The 17,120-nt window shown below is 38.1% G+C and overlaps 1 protein-coding gene across 5 annotated transcripts in view; it reads left to right on the forward strand.

Moving 5' to 3' along the window:
• Positions 1-17,120, forward strand: part of ADK (adenosine kinase) — a 502,519-nt gene that overhangs the window by 455,677 nt on the left and 29,722 nt on the right. For all 5 annotated transcript variants that reach the window (XM_032608840.1, XM_032608839.1, XM_032608837.1 and 2 more), the window contains one exon: positions 14,478-14,564. In XM_032608840.1, coding sequence (XP_032464731.1) covers positions 14,478-14,564 — 87 coding nt within the window. The remainder of the gene's footprint in view (positions 1-14,477; positions 14,565-17,120) is intronic.

Raw genomic sequence — 17,120 nt, forward strand, 5'->3', positions numbered from 1 at the left:
AATATAAAGACGTTTTATGTCTGATAAATCAGTTCATCAGAAATGAGGGAGAAATTAAGACATTTCCCATTCAACAAAAGCTAAAGGAGTTCATTACTGGTAGACCTGCCCTATAAGAAATCCTTCAGGCTGAAAAGGATGCTGGACAGTAACTCAAAGCCATATAAAGAAATAATGCCAGTAAAGGTAACTACATAGGTAAATGTAATAGCCAGTGTTCTTGTATTTTTTATTTCTAACTCCTCTTTTATTTCATAGATGATTTAAAAGACAAATACATTAAACAATAATTATAAGTATATGTTAATGGACATACCTGCATAAAGATATAATTTATAACAACATAAAGGGGGAAAGGAGCAATATAGAAGCAGAGGTTTTGTATGTTGTTGAAGCCAATTTGGTTTCAATTCAAATTAGATTTGTTATATATGGAAAATGTTAATTGTAATCCCTGTGGTACCCACTAAGAAAATATTTGAGGAATACAGAAGTTTTCTCTGTTTTGTTAAAATAGTATATAAAAATTAGTTTGTCAGAAAATATACCTGTTTGCTAGCTTAGAAGTCTTTTAAATTCCACTGTCAATCACCAAGTATTTACTGCATACCTAATATAATGGGCTTTCTGCTAGGTTTCAATAATTATCTCCATTTCTTCCCACTAAATGTGTAAACATATAATCAAGAAAGAAGCTTTATATGATGTCTCCAGTGACTTCCTAGTCTTGGAATATGCTAGGTAAAATGTTATTTCCTAGCTGCATTTATGCTGTAAAGAATGTGAAAGCTTGTGCCCATGACTTTCCCTAAAGGTGTAAAAGATGTTTCTATCTCCAACCTTTAAAACCAAGGTACCTGAATGTAAGGAGTAGAAGGCACCTGTATGATCCAGTATATGTTCCCTTCACTCTTAAAGTATTTAGGGTATTGCCATTACTATCAGAAATTGTGAACCTTACCCGCAGACACTCAAATTCTAAGCTTTCAGAATGTGCTAACCAGAACGTGAGGGTTTTTCCCTTTCCTTATCAGCAGCCACTATAGTAAAATAGAAAGTAATTGCTGACGCTTATGTTGCTCACATAGAACATTTACTTACATGATCTAAAATAAGATATTAAAATAGATGAGCAAATTGATATCTGGCCTGTGAGGCCGTCGTTGCTTCTTTTATTTCTTTGGGGATACGAGTGCAATTTGTCAGTACGTTAAAACAGAGATTTTTTTTTTTTGAGATTTTTTTTTTTTTAATAGCAAGGCCCAAGTTTCTTCTGTCCAGATGTAACCAATGTCAGGAGTTCACACGCTATACAATTAATGACACCAGCCTTGCTGCACTGACATCTATGCCTGACCAGTTTGTATCTTGTCTCTGGGTCATCTGAGGAAGTATAAATAGTATTGTGGACTATGAACAGGCCAAGTCTAGCAGGTACCATTTACATGGACTAGAGTATAAATAGTATCCTCTGAAGCTGTACAATGTGGTGTTCTTTTTTTTTTTTTTGCGGTACACGGGCCTCTCACTGTTGTGGCCTCTCCAATTGCTCCAGACGCACAGGGTCAGCGGCCATGGCTCATGGGCCCAGACGCTCCGCGGCACGTGGGATACTCCTGGACCAGGGCACAAACCTGTGTCCCCTGCATCGGCAGGCGGACTCTCAACCACTGCGCCACCAGGGAAGCCCTGTGGTGCTCTTAAATTGAATTATCTCTCATCTTCTTCCAGTCTCAGAAACAAAGATACTGATTTTTATATCATTTGAAGAACTATTTGCTAGTTCAACATAACTAGTAAAGATTTGACACCTAATGACTTCTGCTCTATCCCCTCATGGTAACAGTAATTTGGTGGATTCAGAAGAGTAGTAGACATTTAGAATGATACTTTGGAGAGGGGAATGGAAGCACCAAATAGGGATTATTAGTAGGACCAGTTCTGAGAGGAATTAACAGTAATTGGCACAGTATTGGATGACAAACACCAGCCCATTTGGAAACAGGATCTTCATCACTTTTTAATAGGGTTGTGCCATTCTTCTTAATCTACTGATGGGTATAAGTGTGATCCTTAAACTATTCCTGCAACTTTTCAAAAATCTGATGCTGCAAATTCTGTTCATAAAGAACAGTGAGGAGTACAACCAAGCTTTAAAAGCAATGTAAAATATTGTAATTGATGGGGCTTCCCTGGTGGCGCAGTGGTTGAGAATCCGCCTGCCGATGCGGGGGACACAGGTTCATGCCCCAGTCTGGGAAGATCCCACATGCCGCGGAGTGGCTGGGCCCGTGAGCCATGGCCACTGAGCCTGTGCATCCGGAGCCTGTGCTCCGCAACGGGAGAGGCCACAACAGTGAGAGGCCCACGTACCGCAAAAAAAAAAAAAAAAAATATATATATATATATATATATAGTAATTGAGAGGTTTTTTTAAACAGGTAATTAACCATACATTTACACCTTTTAATCTACTTTTAAGTGCAAGGGAGATTGGCAAATGACTCAGTAAAGAAAAGCATCCTGTTTAAATTGGATAAAATGGTTGTTTACTAGTGTTTATCACTGTACTCCTAGTAGTCAACTGATCTGTTATTCCAGTTTAGTTTACTAGACAATAAATAGTACTCATAACTTTTATCAGTGTTTGTCAGGGGTCCCTCTGAAATGACTCCATACTTTGGGGAACTTTAATCTTATTGTATAGTATAGACTGTTTAGAAATTTTTTTTCTTTCCTCATATACCTATGAGATTACCTTGAGGCATTATCATCCCTGCAAACCAGATTGCACTAAACACCAGTGATATTTCAGCAATGCTTTCTTGCTCTAAGACTTCTAATCCATAGTGAGAAAACAGGAGCCATTGGTCCTCTCATATCTGATGCAGCTTTTCATTTGTAAACTAAATAACATTTGCCATTGTCACCATCAACAATTCAAACAGAAATCTTACCAATAGAGAGCCCATGATTAGAAGTAGTGGCATCAATAGCTTAATCTTTAATAATAGAGAACAACTTTGTACATGCATATCCATTTTTAAAATCTTTACTGTTGGGACTTCCCTGGCGGCACAGTGGATAAGAATCTGCCTGCCAGTTCAGGGGACACGGGTTCGAGCCCTGGTCCAGGAAGATTCTGCTTTGCTGCGGAGTAACTAAGCCCGTGTGCCACAACTACTGAGCCTGTGCTCTAGAGCCTGCGAGCCACAACTACTGAGCCCGCATGCTGCAACTACTGAAGCTTGCGCACCTAGAGCCCGTGCTCCACAAGAGAAGCCACCTCAATGAGAAGCCCGTGTACCGCAACGAGTAGCTCCTGCTCGCCGCAACTAGAGAAAGCCCGCACGCAACAATGAAGACTCAACGTAGCCAAAAATAAATAAATAAAATTAATTAATTTTTTAAAAAACAGGCTTCCCTGGTGGGATAGTGGTTAAGAATCCGCCAGCCAATGCAGGAAACATGGGTTCGAGCCCTGGTCCAGGAAGATCCCACATGCCGCGGAGCACCTAAGCCCGTGTGCCACAACTACTGAGCCTGTGCTCTAGAGCCTGTGAGCCACAACTACTGAGCCTGCATGGCCACAAATACTGAAGCCCGCGCACCTAGAGCCTATGCTCCACAACAAGAGAAGCCACCACAATGAGAAGCCCATACACTGCAACAAAGAGTAGCCCCCGCTCACCGCAGCTAGAGAAAGCCCACGCACAGCAACAAAGACCCAACGCAACCAAAAATAAATAAATTCATTTAAAAAAAAAAAAACATGCCTTCAGAAGGAGCAGTTTTAAGTAAGACCTGGTCGCCTATACCCAGAAGTCTTATTTTAAGATTAATAATATTCTTGTCCATTTATTCATTAAATGCTTACTACGTGCCAACCTTTGTCCTAAGTGCTTTACATGTATTAACTGACTTAATGTTTGCAAAAACTCTGTGAGATAATTACAATTTTTGCCCCCATCTTACACATGACAAATTGAGGCATAGAGAGTTTAACTTGTTTATGAGCTAGTAAATCGGAATTTACTAGTAACCGGGAATATGAACCCAAGAGTCTTGTTCATATTCTTAATCACAATGTTATACTGCCTCTGTTCTTTATGGAGTATTAATTTACTTAATTTAGTCAAATCTAGTTAGCAGTACAGGGCTTAAAAGGGGAATTTAAATGTCAGTAAACTGTTACATACTGTTCAATCAAAACCTGTTTTTTTTCCATTATCACCTTTTTTCTGGAAAAAATGGTGGCAACATTGCTCAAATGGCAGCTTTGGAATTATATTTTACTTCTCTGTCATTCTTTTTGTCCCAAAGTCCTACTTTGCTTTGGGACCCTGGGTAGTTGACAGCCTCCGTGAGCTTCAATGTCTTCATTTATAAAATCAGGTCAATAACACCTAACTCATGTGATTGCAGTGAGAATACATGAGATAAAGTATATAGAGCACTTGGTGCAGTACCTGGCTCATAGTAAGTATTTGAATATCGCTTTTTGCTCAGAAACTGCATTTGCATCCCATTTGCCTCATGTATCAAGTCCAAACATTTGTCGGGCTTTCAAGACCTCCCTAGAGATGGCTGGACCCCACCCATCTTGCGTTATTTCTGGCCTTACCTGACATTTAAACATCCTTCTTTCTCTATGCCTCCTGGGATATATATCTTTCTTTTCCTCTCCTTTTCACTATCCACATCAAAACCCAGCTTTAAGTTCAGTCTTCTCCATGAAACCATCACCAGTTAATTAAACTCACATTGTTCCTTTCCTCCTTTGAGCTCCTGTTGCAGCTATAAATATTACATTGTTAATATTTCACAAATTCTTCCACATATGCTAGATTTCTCTTTCCAACTAGATTCTTAAGTTCCTTGAGAAGACAGACCATGTCTTAATAATTCTCCTTTATCTGCTTCCAAAGGATCTAGCAGAAAATTAAGAGCTCATAGTGAATGTTCAACAAGTACTTATTGCCTGATTGAAGATAATAAGCTCCTGGGCTTCCCTGGTGGCGCAGTGGTTAAGAATCCTTCTGCCAGTTCAGGGGACACAGGTTTGAGCCCTGGTCCAGGAAGATCCCACATGCCACGGAGCAACTAAGCCTGTGTGCAACAACTACTGAGCCTGCACTCTAGAGCCCACGAGCCACAACTGCTGAGCCCGTGTGCTGCAACTACTGAAGCCCGCACGCATAGAGCCTGTGCTCTGCAACAAGAGAAGCCATCACAATGAGAAGCCCGCACCCGCAACAAAGAGTAGCCCCTGCTCACCGCAACTAGAGAAAGCCTGCGTGCAGCAGCAAAGACCCAGTGCAGCCAAAAATAAATTAAATTAAATTAAATTAAATTTTAAAAAAGATAATAAGCTCCTAAAAACACCTTATAGAATTGTATAGGGCTTTATATTTGACAGGGTGCTTTTATTCATATTTATGCTTAATCCATATAATAGTCACTGAAAATAGCTAAAGCAAGAATTATCATTTTCTGAGCAGCAAAACAGAGTTTAAGTTACACTGTGACTTGCACAAGGTCTCTTGGTAAGTAGCATCTTAGACTCCGTTCCCAACTCCCACCATTCAGTCCATTCTCTATAAGGCTGCCAGAACAATCTCTTTTGAAAATGGGATCGTGTCACTCCTCTCTTCAAAACCTTCCAGTGGTTTCCCTTTTTATTAAATAGAATGAAATTCTACCAGCTCTTCCCCCTGACACCCCCCCCCCACACACACACACACACACACAAATTTGATCTCTACATACTCACTGTACTCTAGTTACAGTGGCCTTCTTAACCTTGAACAGGCCTAGCTCACAAAGCTTGTTGCTAGCCCAGGTCCTCTGCACTTGAATATTCCACCCCTGGATCTTCACATGGCTGGCTCCTTCTTGCTATTGAAGTCTCAATTCAAACATCACCTCCTCAGTGAGGAAGTAACACCCATCTAAATTAACCCTCCTCCCCAGTCATACTTTATCATCTGTTTTATTTCCTTCATGGCATTTATTGTTATCTCAAATTATCTTCTTCATTTTTGTGTTAGTTATATATTATCTATCCTCACTAGAATGTAGATCCTGTGAGAGCAGGGTTTTTGTTTGTCCTATTCACATCTGTATTCTCCTTCCCTGACAGAGGTCCTGACACATGATAAGCTCTTAATAAGTATTTGTTGAATAAAGTAGCTGAACAAAAACCAGACTCAAGCCGTGGGTCTTTTGAGTCCTAATCCGGTTTACTTGCCATCATTCCATTTATTCTGCCTTTCATGAAAGCACTTATACTTTTGGAACTACAATAAGAACTGATGTTCAGAATAATGACATTAACATGTGCTGTGGGATTCTCTGTTATCAAAGAAAATTTTCATTGAGTTCAATAAACTAATTAAAGCAAGGATGTCATGGTATGTTATTATATTAGTACATTTAGAAAGATTTCCAAGTAAAAAGACTTTCTGCTTTTTCTTTAGTTAACCAGAAAATTAAATTAACCCAGAGCTCTTCATTTCCCCCAAAAGTCCTTGTTAATTAGGATTGTTCTATAAATCTCTATTATTAGCAGAATTTGTCATCTGTTTCATTATCCTGTTTATTAGGGCAGTCTGAGCAGGGTGTCTTTGCTCATATCCTGATATGTGTATCCAATGAAAAGAAAAAGCATTTCCTGGATTCTCTTTTTTTTCCCTATTCTGTGACACAGGCATGTTTCATGCTGTTTGCATAACAACTTAATTTCCTTGTGTCAGTTCCCAGTATAAAGTAGGAATGATATTCTTAACTTGGCTATTAAGTAAAATAATTAAATTTAGAGTCTACTTAAAATAAAAGCATTAGTGCTTTGAAACATTGTTTGTGATAACAGAAGACTGAAAACAACCTAAAAGTTCATCAATAAAGGACTACTTAAGTAAATTATAGTATATCCATACAGCGGACTATTACACAGTCATGAAAAACAATGACATTCTCTGTTTCCCAATATAAAAAGATCTCCAAATGAAAAAACATGGTCCAGAACAGCATGCATATAGTATGATACTTTTTTTGTTGTTTAAAATAAAAAGGAGAAAAATAAGAATGTTTTGCTTATATGTGCATAGAGAAATTGTGAAAGGATATACAGGGAAGCAATAGCAGTAATAACCAGATTGAAAAATAGTGGGGCTAGAAACTGAATGAATGGGAGAGATAAGAGGAGAAGGGTGGTTGTACCATGTATTTCCACATATTTATATTTGTGGACTGTAGTTATGCATTACCTGTAGTAAAAGTTAAAAGGTTAAATTTTTTTAAAAAACAAGCACAACTAAAAGCAGTATGTGGTTCTGGACTGCATCCTGTACTGGATGAAAAAAATTGCTATAAAAGACATTAGGACAATTAACAAAATTGGAATATGGAGTATAGATTAGATGAAATAACAATATTAAGTCTTTAAATTTGTCAACTATACGATGGTTACCTAAACGAATATGTTTGTTCTTAGGAAATACACCAAATTAAATAAATTATTAAGGAGTAAAGGACATGATATATGCAACTTAAGCTCAAATGGCTTGAAAGAATAAATATGTATGTATATACAGGAGGACTGATAAATTATGGCAAAATGAAAAACTGGTAAATCTGGATAAACGTTATATGGGAATTCTCTGTATTTTTCTTTAAACTTTTCTGCTTGTTTAAAATTATCCCCCCAAAAAAAGGTTAATAAAAAACAAGCAGGGCTTCCCTGGTAGCTCAGTGGTTAAGAATCCGCCTGCCAATGTGGGGGATACGGGTTCAAGCCCTGTTCCAGGAAGATCCCTCATGCTGTGGAGCAATTAAGCCCGTGCGCCACAACTACTGAGCCTGTGCTCTAGAGCCTGCGAGCCACAACTCCTGAGCCCGCGTGCGTGGACCCCCTGCTCTGCAACAAGAGAAGCCACTTCAATGAGAAGCTTGTGCACCGCAACGAAGAGTAGCCCCCGCTCGCCACAACTAGAGAAAGCCCACGCACAGCAACAAAGACCCAACGCAGCCGAAAATAAATAAATTAAGAAAAAAAACAAAACAAGCAAACAAAAACATTAATACCCTGGAAATACCTCATTATAAGAAACCAAGGTGCAGGAGCCACTTTTCAGAATCTTAGGAGTTCTGGGGTTTTTTTTTTTGCGATACGCGGACTTCTCACTGTTGTGGCCTCTCCCATTGTGGAGCACAGGCTCTGGACGCACAGGCTCTGGACGCGCAGGCTCAGCGACTATGGCTCATGGGCCCAGCCGCTCCGCGGCATGTGGGATCTTCCCGGACCGGGGCACGAACCCGTGTCCCCTGCATCGGCAGGCGGACTCTCAACCACTGCGCCACCAGGGAAGCCCAGGAGTTCTGGTTTTTAAACAGTCCTACTTGTTATTTTCTGGTGAAGTTTTTGCCGTCAGTTTTTTTTTTTTTCCATGGCTGGTAATGCTCATCAGAGGCAGTGGTAGAGGTGGTGACTACAATCTACCTTGAGGCTGAAAAACACTTAGCTATCTGCTTCTCATCCTGCTTTGTATCTTCTTCAGTTATATCTTCACTACAATTTAGAGGTGACCTCAGTAAGACAGTGACAACACATGGCACTTTAATATACCTTGAACAGAATTTCCTAAGGATATTAATTATCTTGACTCTGTGTGTGTATACAGTACTAAAATATATAGTTAATTTGGTAGCAGTAAAGCTACCGGAACATTTAGTCTAATTGTTTGGCATTGAATGAGTGGATTTTTTATTATTATTTTTCAGTTAGATATTGTGGCATTTGTATGAACTAACCATCTCTACTATAAACGACTTAGCATTATAGTTGATTCTAGCCAGACTGGCCTCTTAAGAGACTGGGTAGTAAGGCTTATGTCACAGTAGAGTGAAGAGTGAATTACCTGTTTGTATAAACTGTCCAGAGACTGTTTGATTTTTATTATTTTGTACTTTAAGTACATTAAATTTCATTGTTCTGAGTGAAGATGCCATGAGGGTCTTATCCAATAAATGACACTAAGCAAATCTGTTATCAGCTGAATTGTTAGTGTTTGTTTCCTGTCTGCTTGGGGAAGCTCATGATTTTGTGCTGTTGTAGAAGTCTGGAAAATAGGAATAATAATTATTCCCAATCCTTTTCCTTCTCACTTTATAAAGAATTTGGGAAGAGACAATGGCACTTACTTATCTTAAGCTCTTGAGTAGAAGTACTTGATCAGAACTAAGTGTCATTTTTCTATAACTAAGGCAAAAAGCTATTTTTGCTACTTGTTCCCACAGCTACTCCAGTCCCATTTCACACCTAAGAAAACAAGATCCCAGTAACAGTGATGTGAGTGTCTTGGGCCTCATTGGCTGAATAATGCCCATGCCTATAAGTGTGTCTTAAGATTTAGTTAGGTACTTTGTATGTTCATACAATAAATTGACTAGAAGGCTATGGAATGGGTCATGCTGGTGAATACCATTTACTTAGTTTGTGGGAGTTTTTTTAATAACTCTGTAAACCAGCTTAGATCATTATATTTCAAAATAAGAATGTACCAAAAATATGAGTGAACTTGAATATTACTGAACGTTGTTTAATCCCTTTTCAATGATTTGGAACACCATTCAAGATCTTGCAAATTTTCAGCGTTATTATTTTGAAAGGAGTTCTCATAATATAACTCTCTAGATGCAGAAGATAATAGAGCCTGGACTGTGTACCAATTTATGACAGCTCTTTTTACATTCTTAATATTCTTACATACTTATTTGAATTAATAAGTACAAAAAGTGGAAAATATTTCTACTTTATGTTTCAGGAAATTGAACTTCATATGACACCTAAGGGTAAAGGATTTCAAGGATCTACACATATATCCAGAAGAAAGTGTAGTAAAGCTGCATTCATTTAGAATTTTTGCTAATTTAAACAAAAAGTCATGATTCTTAAGAACAAAATTCAGATAAACTCTTCCATTGTGAATTAGATTTTATTCATAAATAAAGATTTATCCAATCAAAAGTCAATAACTTTTTTAAACAAAGAACTCAAGGTATTATATCTAATTGCAGCTTACTTATCATTTATATGTGATTATTTTAATCTGTAATCCAGGAATTAATTCTTGCTTTTTTTTTTTTTTGGTATGCGGGCCTCACTGTTGCGGCCTCTCCCGCTGCGGAGCACAGGCTCCGGACGCGCAGGCTCAGCGGCCATGGCTCACGGGCCCAGCCGCTCCGCAGCATGTGGGATCTTCCCGGACCGGGGAACGAGCCCGTGTCCCCTGCATTGGCAGGCGGACTCTCAACCACTGCGCCACCAGGGAAGTCCCCAGGAATTAATTCTTATATTACCTAAAATGTTTTATAGATGTGTTATATTATTACATAATATAACCTTATTATAAATGGTAATGGTGTCATTAACTTAGCTCATTTTACTTGTTTAACGCCTGTTTGTTCTTAGTTTATAGTTGTTAATTCCCTTTATAGTATGACTTGTACTTGGAAGTAATAAAATCAGATTTCTTTATAAATATTTATGGTATAGACCTTTCCCTAAACCAGACTGTAGCCCTTTCCTTTCCTAATTATTTCTAATAAAGTCTGCTTATATCTTTTTTTTTTTTTTTTGACCTGCGTAGCAGTCTGTACTGCATACTCCCTAGAAAATTTAATCCTGGATGTTTATGCCTTAACTTCCAATTAATCAAAATCTTGTCAACTTCATGTAGGTCTGGTGTTACAAAGTGTGGAAAGGTAGTACTTAAAGAGTTTAAACAGGTACTTCTAATATGGAATCTTCTTAGCATCTACAGTCAAAAGACATCACTAAGTGAATGAGTCCTCTTCTTGAATATCAATCTTTCCAGGAGGATCTTTTTTTTCATTATCATCACTTTGTTTATCTCTTGTTGAAAGTATCCATTAGTAGCAGGTAGCAAAAGGCAAACAGAACATGTTTTTTGAGAGTGTTAGTTTCTTTATTAAGACCTTAAAATTTCCAAGATTTCCTTTTCTCTCCTTTTTGATCTTAGATGAGATTGAAGTTTATAGCGCTTTGGCCACATTTGTCCCCATAAAGGATGCAAATTTGTAGTTTCAGAAGTTCCAGACACCAATGAAAAGCACTATTCAGTCTTTTACAAATGTCCTCTAGGCCAAATTTCATCACAGATACAGTAGTCTCCCTTACCTGCAGGGGATATGTTCCAAAGCCCCCATTGGGTTCCTGACACTGTGGATAGTACCAGACCCTGTATGTACTATGTTGTTTTTCTTCTGTACATACAAACCTATGATAAAGTTTAATTTATAAATTAGGCATAGTAAGAGATTAACAACAATGAATAATAATAAAATATAACAATTACAATAATATACTGTAATAAAAATTATGTGATGGGAATTGCCTGGCGGTCCAGTGGTTAGGACTCCACGCTTTCACCACAGGGGACCAGGTTTCCATCCCTGGTTAGGGAAATAAGAACCCGCATACCACGCGGCATGGCCAAAAAAAAAAAAAATTTGTGAATGTGGTCTCTCTCTCTCTCTCAAATTATCTTATTGTACTGTACTCACCGTTATGATGATGATAGGATATGATACAATGCCTGCGTGATGAAATGAGGTGAGGTGAATGACACAGATATTGTGATGTATCATTAGGCTAACACTGACCTTCTGATGATAACGTTAGAAGGAGAATCATCAAGCCATGATGATGTCAATGGTTGGATATCAGCAGCAGATGATGTCCATGGTTGGGCATCCTCAATAGCTGAAGGGTTTTTGTTTGTGTTTGTTTATTTGTTTCACTGAAACCTTTTGGAAGAACATTGTAATTGGAAGTTGTCTCTTTTTAACTCATCAGTGTTTTGCTACAGAGGTTGAATCCTTCAGTGATTATAAGGGTGACTTTAATGCTGCATTCCATCCAAGGATCTTATTCCCTAAATTTGTCCTTTAAAGTCTGTGCAATTTGAAACCCTTCAGCAAATTTTGGTAATGTCCGAGTTGCTGGTTCTGCTCCACTTTCTTCTTCATCATCTTTCTCTTCCTCTGTAAATGACTCAACAAGTTCTTCCACTTTCTCATTTATTAACATTTCTCCATGGTCTTTGATGTGTTCTGCTTCTTCATCAAGCATGTTGGCAAATCCTTCTTACTGTGTGAATGATTTTCCTAACTTCTCCACTGATCCCCAGGAAGCCTTTAAAATCATTCATGACTGCAGGCCTTTACAATTTCTGGTTTTAATTCATCCACTGCAGCTTTGATGAATGTTATTGTATCAGTAATAATGAATGATTTCTAGCACTGCATTGTGTCCAGATTAGAGTCTGCATCAATTGCTGATCAAATACAGGGTGGGTGTATGTGACCTGGACAAACTGAATGATGCCCTTGTAAAAGGGGTGAAGCAGTGAAGTTGTATTTGGAGATAAAATTCCAACCTCAACATTTTCGCGTTTGTAACAATTCAGGATGACCAGGTATGTTATCTGTTACTAATAGGACTTCAAATTCCACCCTTTCTTCTTCCAAATATTTTTTCACTTCTGGGATGAAGCATTGGTGGAAGCATCCCATTAATGAGATAACTGTCACCCATGCTTTCTGATAATTTTTGGTTTTGTTTTTGAGAGCACATGGGTTCTTCACCCTGAACACTACGCACACTACACCTGGCTTTATCATATGCCCTGCAGTGTTGCCACATAGTACCAACGTTCATCTGTCCTTCCATGTTTTATGCCCTGGTGCCTCCTTTGCACTTTTATGAATGTAGCTTCTATTGGACATCTTCTTCCAGAAGAGCCCAGTTTCATCACCACTGAAGACTTGCTTTGGATGGTATGCTATCTCCTTAATCAACTCCTTCAGCACTGCCGGAAATGTGGCAGTAGCTTCTTCATCAGCAGACACAGCCTCTCCAATAATTTTTATATTTTTCAGTCCAGATCTTTTACTGAATCTGTAACCATCCTTTACTCGCAGTAAATGGCTTGGCTGTCACTTGTTTCAGGGGATCCCTGGCTGAAGTGTTCCTATAGGCTCAGTGTTTTCTGGCGCAGCACATTGCCGTCAATAGGAATAAATCTTCTGTTCATGTCCTCCACCCCAAAACTTAATGCCTTTTCCATCTTAGTTAAGCACTTGTCACATACTGTGGCCATAACTTTTGCAGTTTAAGGTGCGACATCAAATCTAACACAAATTTCTTTTTCCTTCTTCACAGTTTCACAGATAGAAGCTTCGTTCTTAACTGTAGATCTGTCTTAGCAACCTCAACATATAATATTTTTTTCTTTCCTCATTAAGTCAGAAACTTTCACCTTTTCACTTAAAGGAAGCACTTTATGGCCTCTCTTTGGCATATCCAAATCTCCAGCATCACTACTCTTGTGCTTTGGGACCATTAGTAAGTAAAATAAAGGTTACTTGAACACAAGCACTGCAGTACAGTGACAGTCAATCTGATAACCGAGGCGGCTACTTGAGTGACTTACAGGCGGCATACGTAGGGATGATTCATATCCAGGGCAGGATGGATTGGGACGGTATTCAGAATGGTGTGGAACTTAAAATTTATGAATTGTTTATTTCTGGAATTTTCCACATAATATTTTCAGACTTTAGCTGACCGCGGGTAACTGAAACCGCAAAAAGCAAAACGGGATAACGGAGACTACTGTAATGCCATTCCACTGTCATGTGCCAAGTTTAAAGTAGTGTATTAGGTTACTCTGTAGTCAAAAGAACCAAGAACCAAGTCCAGACTGCTGTAAGAGAAGAGCTCATTGCACTGTCCATTTTGTTCTGCCCATGCACTCAGTGGTAGCTTTCCCTTTTGTTATTTGACTGATAGTTTGGAGGAAATAGTGACTCCGTTGTAAAAAGTAACCAGATTAAGTTATCCGTAATAAGCCAACTAATATCAGTAATCCTTGACATTGGCATCAAGTATTATTCAGAATAGTAGTTATATTTTTATTGTGCCATTGTGATTTTCTATAGAGAAACACTCAAGACTCATTATTTGTATTTTTTAAATTTACAGCTCTTTAACTGTATCCAAGATTTCATTGCCAGGAATGTAGCCAGGCTTGATGCTTTATTAGAGATCCATGATCTAGTACTTAATACTTCCTTTAGCTCATAGTTTCTGTTCAGGTATTTTTACTGTCCAAAAAGGTACTGCTACCATTTACAGTTGTTCCTGAAAAATGTGAACTACCTAAGTGTAACTCTTAACAAAACACATACAACATCTGTATGCTGAAAATACCAAAAAGCATTGCTTACAGATGGCTTTTCACCTTGGTTCCCAAGTGCTCATGTACAGAATATGGGCTTCATGTTCTCTCTCTCTTTGGCTGATGTAGGAGCTTCAAGCTTTCCTGGGTGAGTTTGTATATTGAGTGTTTACAAAGAGAAGTCAGTCTGCCTTTCTTTGGCTCTAATTGCAGAAAGTGAAGTCACCGCTTTTGCTGTCTTGGATCAAGACCAGAAAGAAATTGTTGATACCAATGGAGCTGGAGATGCATTTGTTGGAGGTAGGGACTCATTTATTTCATACTTACTTACAAGTTAAACATTTCCTTTAACCCTGTCTCTGCCACATAGCCAAGATTTATGAATATAGTAACTTTTAATTTCTGCTTTTAAATAATTAATTCCTGATGTTTTTTCCATATGCTACTATCATTGTGTTATGAGGGTATATTACTACAGGAAAATATGTATTTTGGGCTTAAAGATAATTTACTGTTACGCTATATCCCAGTCATTTTCACAAGATTAATTGTATCTGTCAGAATATTGCATAAACAAGCTGCATCAAGACAGTACATAGTATATTCATAGCCCTTCAGGCTTAAATGTTAACAAATTGTTGTTCTTTAAAACACATTGTGAATATTAATAGTACGCTAATAGCTAAGGATGATGTCTTTGGATTATATCCTTTAGTTAAAACATCTGTTTCTAACACAATAGTTGGATGTTTATTGTACCAGGAAGGGTTAAATTTTTGTCTCATTAAGGTTCAATAAGAACTGGCACAGTTTATAAAAACTAAATCATTCTTGGAGTGAGTAGTCAAAAATAAGATCAAGACAATTGGAAGAGTTTTGGCTTGATAACTTAGATTGATCTAAAATCGGATTCAAAAGTTCTTTTCATATGTCTGAACTCCTTCTAGCCAAGTGTAGTTAAGCTAGGTTAAGATCTCTAGAAAGCTTTAGACTCCTGAGTGATAGCCCAGAAGAGTCCCTCCTGACCTTTATTTCTCATAACATCAAGTGAGACAAGGAAAAAAAGGCGAATGGAGCTGACCCTTGTCTTCCTTTCCTTGGAAGATAAGTTGAATTATGGGAAACTTATTTAAGATTGTATAATGGTTTGAACTTAATGTTACTTAAAATATTTATATTCTTTTAATGTTCACTAGCATAAATTTTTCATGTTTCCTTCTTTGAAACTTTTCATGCCTAGTCTTAAATGAGCTGTTTACCATTAGACTGGTAGCATGCCCCATGCCATCTTTTTTTGGAAAGAGTACATACAACAAATAATGTTCTACTTTACTGTCACGCACGTATCTTATATTCCTTTGCTCTGAAAGGCTTCATCACTGATTATTTTGCAGCTGTTTTTCCTATTCCATACCGCTTCAGAGCTGTAAACCCATGTAGCCTAAAAATACCTTATCCAGAATTGGGCCAAATTCTGTAATACATTAAGGAGACACTATTGATTTCCTGTTTAGAAATTGGTTAAACTAGGAATCTAGTACAGAAACTTTTAAATTTATAACTTGTGTGTGTGTTATTTAAGCACTTTAAAGTACTTAAAACAGTAAGTATTCTCTTTCTTTGCTATTTAGTTGGGTACATCCTGAGGCTGTCGTAGATACGATGGTGACCTAATTAGGCACTGCTCCTGGGCCTGAGGCCTGGGGCTTCCTGGCCTTGCAACAACAGATTCCTTTATAGACCCCTAACTACCTATAATGCTGCCACTACGAGGTAGGAATATATAGACTTTTTGAGGAAGAGGGAAGTCATTCTTAGGATACTAAAATAGGAACAGCTAGCTAGCCATTTGTATTTCAGTTAGAGTGATAAATGAACTATATCATCAAAGCCCTTGGGCCCTTTGTTACAGGATTTTCGGCCTCTTTCTTATCTCACTCTGGTTACCCAGACTCATTTATATACTTATTCTTGGGGTACAGTGAGTTAAGTAAAAAGGAAAGAGTGTGGAACAGCGATTTGCGAACCTTTTTTCCTAAAGGGCCAGACAGTGAATACGTTAGGCTTTGCAAGCCGTATACCGCATATTCTTCTTGTTTTCTTGCTTGCTTTTTGTTTTGTCTTTGGTTTTTTGCAGTACTCTAAAAATGTAAAAACCTTTCTTCGCTCTCCAGCTGTACAGAAACAGAGCATGGGCTGGATTTGGCTCTCAGGCTATGGTTTGCCAACCCCTTTTATAATATGTTGGCAGCCTCCTCACTTTATTCACTTTCATCATACCCTGGATTTCACTACGCACTGTTGAAATCAGTATAGAGAAAGTGGAAGTCAAGCTGAAACTAGGCAGAACTTTACTGGTAAAACCTCAATTAAGTAGCCATTTTTCTCATTTTAACCCTACTGTCATCAGTTCCCAGGATATTCAGATCCTGAAAGACTGAGTCATGCAATGAGATGAATACTCTAATGTCATTTTAACAAGGAATACTTATGCTGGCATGTTCAGCACATTCTGTCTATGTACATCAAGCTATATAGTAATAGCATAGATAACATTTATGCAGCACCTACTAGCCAATTGATATCTTAGACACTTTACGTATATTAACTCGTTTAATGTTCATAAAAGCTCCTTGAAGTAGGTTATTTTTAACCCCATTTTACTGATGAGAAAACTGAGACACAGAGGGGTTAGATAACTTTCCCAAATTCTCGTAGCTAGAAAGTAGCAGAGCCAGGATTCAGACCCAGGCAGTCTGAACTGTACTGCTTCTCTAAACTTTTAGGGAAATCTCATCATTAGGACTCAGAACCACAGACCCGCCTTTCTAACAAAAGCTGGTTTTGCCAGAGAGA

Source organism: Phocoena sinus, chromosome 16 (assembly GCF_008692025.1).
Source record: "Phocoena sinus isolate mPhoSin1 chromosome 16, mPhoSin1.pri, whole genome shotgun sequence".
NCBI lineage: Eukaryota > Metazoa > Chordata > Mammalia > Artiodactyla > Phocoenidae > Phocoena > Phocoena sinus.